At 39.3% G+C, this 9,349-nt stretch overlaps 2 protein-coding genes and 1 non-coding gene across 3 annotated transcripts; 2 read left to right on the top strand and 1 right to left on the bottom strand.

Annotated features, from left to right (window-relative positions):
• The first annotated feature begins 558 nt into the window (after positions 1 to 558).
• On the top strand, positions 559 to 2,832 carry tm4sf21b (transmembrane 4 L six family member 21b). Its single transcript, XM_048236426.1, has 5 exons — positions 559 to 873; positions 1,063 to 1,128; positions 1,242 to 1,393; positions 1,687 to 1,873; positions 2,206 to 2,832. The coding sequence occupies exons 1-5, from the start codon at positions 685 to 687 to the stop codon at positions 2,212 to 2,214; spliced, it is 603 nt and encodes a 200-aa protein (XP_048092383.1). The 5' UTR covers positions 559 to 684; the 3' UTR covers positions 2,215 to 2,832.
• A 1,622-nt stretch (positions 2,833 to 4,454) lies between these two features.
• On the bottom strand, positions 4,455 to 4,526 carry trnaw-cca. Its single transcript has one exon. It is a non-coding gene; the product is annotated as a tRNA-Trp (tRNA).
• A 132-nt stretch (positions 4,527 to 4,658) lies between these two features.
• On the top strand, positions 4,659 to 8,943 carry LOC125289665 (lysophosphatidic acid receptor 6). Its single transcript, XM_048236619.1, has 3 exons — positions 4,659 to 5,010; positions 5,271 to 5,399; positions 7,529 to 8,943. Exons 2-3 carry the CDS (start codon positions 5,348 to 5,350, stop codon positions 8,566 to 8,568), a joined length of 1,092 nt encoding a protein of 363 aa, XP_048092576.1. The 5' UTR covers positions 4,659 to 5,010; positions 5,271 to 5,347; the 3' UTR covers positions 8,569 to 8,943.
• Positions 8,944 to 9,349: the final 406 nt, after the last annotated feature.

Below are 9,349 nucleotides of genomic sequence, written 5' to 3'. Positions count from 1 at the left end.
GGAAGCCCCTCAGAAGTACAACCCCGATAGGTATATATCCGAGGGTATATCCGAAATGTTTCTGTTGCTATGGCAGCAGATCAAGGGGCTAACAAGGCCAAGGATATAAATTTGATTTCCCAGGTAGCACACACTGTGACACACACAATGACTCATTCTGCTGAATTAAATTGTCAAACTGAAACAGCATGTTGTAAGAACTAGCAGCTTAGAGGGTTAATCGATACTGTTAGATAATACCGTTTGTGTACCCTTGGATGACCTTTGCACCCACCAGGGGGACACAAAATGTCTCATTGGAATGATTCTGTGTTTCTTTTATCCCTCTACTCTTTCCCCTTTCCAAGTTTCCCTTCTTCTACACCTTTGCTCACTTCTATGAAATGGAACTACTTGATCAGATTATCAGCACAAGTTTTAGGGGTTTGATAAACCAACCAGTGATGTTTCCATTCAGGTGTGGCATAAGGCATAGGTTCACTCTTATCACCCCCCTCCCCTAGTACCTAGTCATAAACCCACTATATAAACAGTTCACTGTCCTTTCCATTTGAGCAGTTGTCCATCACACAGGTCACGGAGAAAGAAGAATACAACTCGGGAACACACTTTTGATATTTCCACTCGCCTTTTTATTGGACATCCATTTCATCTCAGAAGGAGTGCTCATAGAATTTCTTAAAGATGTGTACAGGAAAGTGCGCCAAATGCATTGCAGTGGTTCTGTATCCACTGGCATTGATATCGATCATTTGCAACATTCTACTGTTTTTCCCCGACTGGAAAACAGAATATGCTCAGAGTGACTCGAATATCGTAACACTCACACCAGAGGTGACCTACATGGGGGGATTGCTTGGCGGTGGTATTATGGTGAGTACCGGATTATACTATTATGTTTTCACGGCTTTCATTTTTCTTCTGACTTTGACTATGCACAAAGGATGGCCATTCATTATTTCCTTCACAATGTTTCTGAATTAAACATGACTGGAAACTGTTTTTAACTTTTCACTTTGGAGAAAGAAAACCCTTTTAGGTGTCAATATTTATCTGTTCTAGGTTCTTGTACCAGCCATCCATATTCATTTGACCGGGAAGGTAGGCTGCTGTGCCAATCGCTGTGGGGTATGTGTCCTTCTAAAACTAGACTCATTTCAGATTGTGCCATCTTCGTTACACATACAGTGTCAAAAGCCTATTGTAATTCAAGCAGTAATGTTCATGTGTTCCTTCCGCAGATGTTTCTGTCCATTGGGTTTGCAGCGCTGGGTGTGGTCGGCGCTCTGTACAGCATGAGTGTGGCTGCTCTAGGCCTGTCCAAAGGGCCCATATGTCGCTACTGGTCTATTGAAAACCCTATTTTTGGACAATGGGGCAGACCGTTTGACAAGTATGAGAATCAATATTGATTTTACTAATAAGATGAGTTATGTCTAACTTGGACCTTAAAGGAATGTTTAATGTGTGCCTTTTAGTAAGTGTTACGAAGTTTGCATGTGAAGTATGACTATGGCGTAGTCTTGCCAAGCATCAAAGCAGCCAATCTTACATTTATTTGTAATGTTTTACATAGCATTACAGATGTTACATACATTTAGTAATGTTGTTGATTGATTTCAGATTCTGTATTCATGGTGGTGTCTTATACATAACGTTTTTCCCTTCTCCCCATTTTTTCTTCAGTAATGGGACATACCTGTCCAATCCAGAAAGCTGGAAGTTATGTCTTGAGCCTGAAAATGTTGTGGAGTTCAACGTTGCCCTGTTCGCAGTCCTCTTGGCTACTGCTTGCCTGGAGCTGGGCCTGTGTGGCTTCCAGATGGTCAACGGTCTCTTTGGCTGCCTCTGTGGAACATGCAGAGGCAAAGAGGTAAGGATATGCAGGCAGTAAAAATTCATATGGATTAATAACACATCTATAAATGTCGTTTGGACTGGGGGGGTTGTCCTTTTTCTACATGCACAGCCTTACATTTTACATTTTTAATTACAAATTCATGTTTTGGATAAAGTCTTTGTGGATCAGGTTAGCGTAACTATAACAGCACCAATATTATTTCCTTTTGCAAAAAGTAAAAAATGTGTGTACATTCCGTCTCTGTGCTGATTGTTAAGAAAATACATGAATTGCATAAATCATGTATTTCTTAAAAGAAAAAAGAAACACCTGTGCAGAAGTCTGAGTCTTGTGATTTCTTTCAGGACGAATGAAGGAATGAAGAAGAACCCCCAGAAGACACACTTCACCCAAAAGATGTGACTGAATGACTGACAGCTGAATGGAATTTTGAAGCTTCAAGACAGTGACTGTATAACACATTTTAGTAAATTATACTTGATAGCCTAATTGTTGCTCATAATATTGTGCATGTACGAAATGTAAAGTGGTTGGATCCATTTTTGTATATATTTATATTTCTTGCCTTTCATTTGAATTCAGAATGTGCCGCTGTCAGTAGTCTAACAGACCTCAATGGGGCCTAAATTTGAAAAGTTTGGTTCCAAAACGCTATATCCTCCAGTTTAATGCATTTTTATTAATCTTTTTTTTTTACATTTTGTTTCCCAAGTAATTTCAGTAGAACTGTAATTGTTATTGTTATTTAATTAATCTTCATTCAAATCAAAACAACACAACTGCAATTTTATTGATATTATCTGAGATACACAATTAAATAACATGATGTATTAATGTTTTTAAAAATGGATATAGCATTTTGAAACCAAACTCTTAATTTGTTTATGCATTTTTTGTTTTAGTTGTTGATCAATGGTTTTTGAAAAAATGTTTTTAGCTATGTTTTTATAAATAAAATTCATTCTGTCAAATGGGGTGTTTTAAATGTGTTTCAAACATAGGTTATGCTACTAAGGTCCTACTAAGCACACACACACACACACACACACACACACACACACACACACACACACACACACACACACACATCTCAAATGCTGTGACCGTGGATGTATGGGAATTAGAGTTAAAGTTATGTTCAAATTAAACAGTCTTAAAAATGTCATCATTTCAGTTTTTCCAGTGGATATACATCTGTTGAAAGATATATATGATATAATGTAGCCATCAGTATATCTTAAATATTTGCATAAAATAGGGTTTATTCATATTCCTTATGTTGATATAATATAATTAAGAAGGCCTAAATTAGCACCATATAGCCTATACTGTAAGAATTAAGCCTTTAGATTTTGTGTTGGAGTGGACAAAAAAAAGAAAGCTTTAGTGGTGTAATGGGACAGCAAAACTACTAGGCCTAGTACCACCTAGCAGCCACCACCTTTTTAAAACCAGTTTGTTCTGGTTGTCTTCGACAAGTTCCACAGAAGACCAGTACACAATTTGTACAAATACAAATGCATCTTTATTTTTTCACAATATATCAAATTCACATTAGATACTAAATTGAGAGAAATTAGGGGGATACAGGTAGGCCGTTCGATCTATTCCATATTGAACCAACAACACTAACACCGTCAACCATCACACAAGTAAGTATAAGTGTAAGTATATACTTTTTTGATCCCGTTTGGTCTCTGCATTTAACCCAATCGGTGAATTAGTGAAACACAAACAGCACACAGTGAACACACAGTGAGGTGAAGCACACACTAATCCCGGCGCAGTGAGCTGCCTGCTACAACGGCGGCGCTCGGGGAGCAGTGAGGGGTTAGGTGCCTTGCTCAAGGGCACTTCAGCCGCGGCCCACTGGTCGGGGCTCGAACCGGCAGGTTACAGGTCCAGAGTGCTAACCAGTGGGCCACGGCTGCCCATAAATAATAGGCCTATTGTATACACACACTATATTCACTAAATTTCAACACAGTATAGGCTATACATTTCCCAATATCAGTTCTTCTGTTTAAATTGTGGAATTTTTGTTGGAATGGTGTTGCGTTTGATGCATTTCTGGACTCTAAATTAACTCAACCAGATCAGTAGGCTATTTTTTAGTCTGTCCTGTTTGGGCAATATTTCAAATACCCATAATTTCCATTACAATTGTGATAACTAGTCTGTGCTTTCTGTAGCAGCCTACCCTATATGTTTAAGAAAACATTAGGGTAGTCCTGTTACTTCCTGCTCACAAAGTTGTGTCAACATGTTGTGTTGAAGTGACATTGGCTAGTTTAGCCTATTTTTGACAGTCTGCATGTCCACAATATGAATGCAGGCATTTTGGATGAAAATGAGCAGGAAGTAGTCCTGTTACTTCCTGCTCACAAAGTTGTGTCAACATGTTGTGTTGAAGTGACATTGGCTAGTTTAGCCTATTTTTGACAGTCTGCATGTCCACAATATGAATGCAGGCAGGCTTGAATTGGATGAAAGCTTTCGTTGCATTCATACCTCTCATACATTAACTGAAAAAAAAAGCACCAATACGCAGACTATTCACATTAACAACATAAGCAATGGAGACAAAACAGTTTGACCCCGACGTGATTTGAACACGCAACCTTCTGATCTGGAGTCAGACGCGCTACCGTTGCGCCACGAGGTCTGCGCATAAAGGAAGAAAATGGTGGACAAGAACTTCCGGTCATCGTGTCGTTTCTATTCTTCGAGAAATTGAATAGCCTACATGTGAAGTGTGCTTGGACTCTATATAATTCAATGTCACACGATGCAATTCCAATCGATTTTTTTTTCATGTGTTTTAGCTGCGAAAGCTGAACAATTTGCCAAAGCGATTTAAGTAAAGCAGTCATACCTGCAGTGCAACCATTGCAGTGCATTCATTTTAGGATTGCCATAAGATCCTAACACGAATGCACGCTCTGCATTTGAGAGTGATCAGTTTCGACTAATGCGTTATTTTACGTTTAATGCGTTATTTCAATTGCACCTTGGTTGGCTAGACGGATGTTCATGTGCGAAGCACACTTCCCCATGAAACTTCGAGACTATAGGCTACTCGAAATAGACAATAGACCGACACATGCAAATGCAGCACGCAAGTTGACAGTCTGCATGCAACACAATTGGTAAATCAATTCTGTAAGCTACTATTTCAAAGAAGCCTAAAGGTTTATGGCAATTTCGTTGTTATTGTGTTTGCAGCCAGGTTATGTGCACATGAATCTGAATTCGCAGTTCAGGCTACTGTGGTAAAAGTTTAAAGTTTGAAATGACTCATTTGTGTAAAAGAGACGAGTGGAAATGGTGGGTGTTGAAGTGCACAATGTGTCAAGAAGTGGGCTGGGAGCTGGTAGCTTACTTGCAGACGGTTTTTTTTTTTTTTCAGAAGGATTTCCTGAGTTGTTTGTCAACTCATCAGTAACATTATGTCAGTTGAGAGAAGACACAGCAATACGCTATTTTATGAAGCCTAGGCCTACATCATTTAATAATTTGGAAAACAAGTGTTCATTTGGTAAGTTTATTTTACATGCACCCTTTTCTGTTCTTAGATTATTCGTTCATCTGTTTAAAAGAAAGAACACTTGTCGTTGGGTCACAATTTAAGATGATATGATGATAAAGTAAAGTCGTTGACAGACCAAACCCTTACAAATATTCAAAACAGTAGGTTTTTGTTCCATAATTGGAGTTATTTTGGGTAACAGAGCCTTTGCCAATATTATGTCAATTTTCTCTTGTATTTGTTAAGTCATAGGACTGTTGTCAGTCATAAACGTGAAAATTAAAACTTAGTTGTTGGTTCTACACACACTAAAACTTATTTAAAAATGTAATAATATATCTTAATGACACTCCTTCACTGTAAAAAGTTTAACGTAAAATTTACAGCAACTTGCTGGCAGCAAATAACCAGCAACTTGCTGTATTTCACTCTACAGTACACCTACTGTATATGAAATCACAGTACCTATGCCTGATACTGTAAATGCAAACTACAGTAGTACTACCAGTGCTGTAATGTATACAGTATTGAATTGTCTACCGTATTTTTAATCACAGTACTTATGGATCATACTGTAACTTAGTACAGTAGTAATACCAGTGCTGTAATATTATATACAGTAATTTTGGGAAATTCATATCCTGCTTTATCTACAGCCAGGATAAATTTGACTAGGCCTAGGTATGGTTTAGGCTACACAAACTTGCATAAATAACCATTGACAACTTGTTATCAGTTTGAAAAGCAAGTACATTTATTCACTTTTTTCCGTTTAGAAATTCTCGTGTGCTGCATCCTAACGTTAGACCAACGGTTGCAGTCAGCCTGATCCACCACCAGTAGCAGAGTGAAGCAGCAACTAGCAGAAATAGAAGAAAAAAAGATAAACAGCGTTAGATAACAATTTTCAACTGAAACTGAAGGCTACTTACAAGTGAAACTTTAGAATAATCATGTATATATATACTGTATGTTTTTTGAGTTTACTGTCAAAATGCCAGGCTGAAGATGGTGTTAGCATAACTCAGTTTAAAAGGTATATATTTAGCTGCTAGCGTTAGCCAGCTGGGTGAGCTCATTGATGATGTTTGCTTGCAGCAACACATAGCCTAGATATATGTACTGATTACGATGAGTTAACGTTACATAAGTTAGCTGGTAGCAGCTAAACCTCCACGTTAACGTTAACCAGCAGCACATCATCTTCAGCCTAACATTGTGACAGTAACATACTAGGCCTAGTACTACTAGCGAATGTTTTATATAAATTATATGAATATAATAAACTATAACTTACTGAGAACTAAGGTAGGCCTAATATAAATGAGACTGCCAAAACGTTAACGTAACATAAAACATTAACGTTAATGCCACCTTCACAGCAACAGCAACTATGATAGCTAGCCTAACGTTACTTACTTAGCAAAGAGTTGATCCAACAAGCATGGATGAGTTTGTAAGTTAGACAGTACAACGTACATAGACTGTACACATGTCCGAATTTAATGTAGTACAATTTCACAATGAAACATTAACGTTACATAAATAAATGCTTGCTTACCATTAAGGTGGAGCTGCGAACTTGACAGAGTGCTGAACACCGTTGGTCTGACTGACTGAACTGTTGCTCAAAAATGATCTTCCAGCGCCGGACAGTTCAAACGTCGTCGCGCGGTGCACGTTTCAATCACCACGTCCATTTCCCAGTAAACCATAAATCCATGACTTTTCAATATCTTTTCAAAATGATGATTTGGATGGGAAATCAACATAATATCAATGTCACCTTGCTATCCTGGAGCTTAACTTTGTATTTATGTGCAAAAAGAAAACAGAAAACTCCAACTGATTTTCCGCCATGTTTTTTCAAAATTTTCAAAAAGCTGACAAGTGAGGGAGGAGTCAGATTTATTACTGTGTTATGATTCGCAGCAAATTTTTATTACTGTAGTTTGACCATTTTTGACCATAATTCATAGCGAAACTACAGCAACATACTGTATTCACAAATACAGTACACATTTTTCTCAAAAACAGCAGTGATGCTGTGAAAATCACAGAATCTTGTTACAGTGTTGGTAATTTCATACAAAGATTACATATCTTCAAAATCAACAAAACTGTCGTTCTGTTTTCAGTTTCCATGCCTGGTTCTTCTTCTTTTCACCAAAGTCCAGTAAAGGCTTTTGACAGTTTGCAGGACACCATGATGTCCAACGCTACCCAACAGACCCTGTGGGAGAAGTGTATGAACCAAACTGAGCCAAGAGAAGAATTGATTTTTGTAGGTGTGTATGTGCTGATCTTTGTTGCCGGCCTTATCCTTAACGTCATTGCTCTGGTGGTGTTTTTTTGCAACACCAAAACACGCTCCCAGACCACTGTTTACATGACCAACCTGGCCTTGGCTGACCTGTGCTTGGTTTGCACACTGCCTGTGCGGATCTATTATCATCTTGGATTCCGGATATTGCCTCAGAGCCTGTGTGAGATCATGGGGATGATGCTTCTGATCAACATGTATGGTAGCATCTTCCTACTGAGCTGCACGAGCATTGACCGCTGTTTAGCTGTCTGCTTCCCGATGTCCAGCCGTGTCCGTGAGGTCCGCAAAAAGGCTCCGGTAATTTGCCTTGGTGTCTGGATAATGACAATTGGTGCAAGCTTGCCCATCTACCTCACCAAACCACGGGACAACCAGAACCAGACACGGTGTTTTGGGAGTTTCCCCGTCTATGCTACTCGGACCATTGCCATCATCTCCAGTCTCACGGTGGGCTTTGGCGTCCCACTGCTAGTGATGCTAGTCAGCTCCTGGGGGTTAATCCGGGCCATCAACCACAGCCAAGCCGCTCAGACAGAGCTTGTGGACAGCCGAAAGATCCAGAGGTTGATTGCCACGTGCCTGGTCATCTTCCTCTGCTGTTTTCTGCCCTATCATCTCAGCTTGTTGTTGATCTACCTGAATCAGAGGTCCATCCCATGCAGTCTGATGTCCTGCTATCACTATAGCCTAATGGTGGCCTGTCTCAATGCCATGCTGGACCCTCTGGCCTACTACTTCACCACTGAGACCTTTCGCCAAAAAGTGGACCTGGATGCGCTACGGCAGATGTTGCCCATGCAAGGCCAAAGCGCAGATGAGAACAATCGCTCCAGGGGGCCCCTCAACACCTGAATTGCTTTGCTCACGCTGTCCGTCAGCTATCAGGCCCACCCGTGCATGAGCACCTTCCTCATGCTGCTCCTGTCATTCTATCCCAGAGACACTTGGGGTGAAATTATATTTGGCCAAAGAATGCTTCTGTTGATTTCAAATCATTACAGGAAGTCCTCCTCTGAATGACTGTAATCTTTACATCTCCCCTCTCTACCTCTCTTTTCCTCTCATGGCCTTTAGTTGCCTTATATCAGCAGCAAAACACTGCAATCGAGACTCTCTTTGTTTCTGGTACTTCTATGGTGCAATGACCAGGTGCTCTTCTGTTTTAGCCATTCTGCCTGAGCTGTATGACAGATTCAGCATATCAATTGAGAATGTAAAGAGACCCACTGTTTAGTGTATTTGTTACAAGTTCTACTTAAAATAATAAAACATGGTTTATTCTATTAAGCATTTTCCCCTCAAATGTGTTTTGCAAGTTACCTTATGGATAAAAGCTTTTGTCTAATAACATAACAACAACCAAAAGTGTTTTATAGTCTCTTTTTGTACCAGAAAATACAAAGCTAGCCACAAGACTTATAAAACAATATTTCTCACCAACTAGTATACTGATGCATATGACACAAAACAAAATATACCGCAACCACAGCACTTCTCGTTAGTCTAAAGGTAGTAGTTGTCTTTATTTAGATAACACATTTTTTATGCACAGACTAACCCAAATTAGTATTAGCCTATACAGATAGGTCAGCAAGCTCATTTAGGACATTTTGTCATGTAAGTAATAAGCCAT

This window comes from Alosa alosa, chromosome 24 (genome assembly GCF_017589495.1).
Source record: "Alosa alosa isolate M-15738 ecotype Scorff River chromosome 24, AALO_Geno_1.1, whole genome shotgun sequence".
Classification (NCBI taxonomy): domain Eukaryota; kingdom Metazoa; phylum Chordata; class Actinopteri; order Clupeiformes; family Clupeidae; genus Alosa; species Alosa alosa.
Note: the sequence above shows the minus strand (reverse complement) of the source record. Positions and strands in the feature narration are given on the sequence as shown.

Bases quoted from the DNA above. Each gene is read 5' to 3' on its own strand.
- tm4sf21b (XM_048236426.1), top strand. From the start codon at position 685: ATGTGTACAGGAAAGTGCGCCAAATGCATTGCAGTGGTTCTGTATCCA. The intron at 874-1,062 runs GTGAGTACCGGA...TATCTGTTCTAG, and splicing joins TGCTTGGCGGTGGTATTATG to GTTCTTGTACCAGCCATCCA. The intron at 1,129-1,241 runs GTATGTGTCCTT...TTCCTTCCGCAG, and splicing joins GCTGTGCCAATCGCTGTGGG to ATGTTTCTGTCCATTGGGTT.
- LOC125289665 (XM_048236619.1), top strand. From the start codon at position 5,348: ATGAAGCCTAGGCCTACATCATTTAATAATTTGGAAAACAAGTGTTCA. The intron at 5,400-7,528 runs GTAAGTTTATTT...TTCTGTTTTCAG, and splicing joins GGAAAACAAGTGTTCATTTG to TTTCCATGCCTGGTTCTTCT.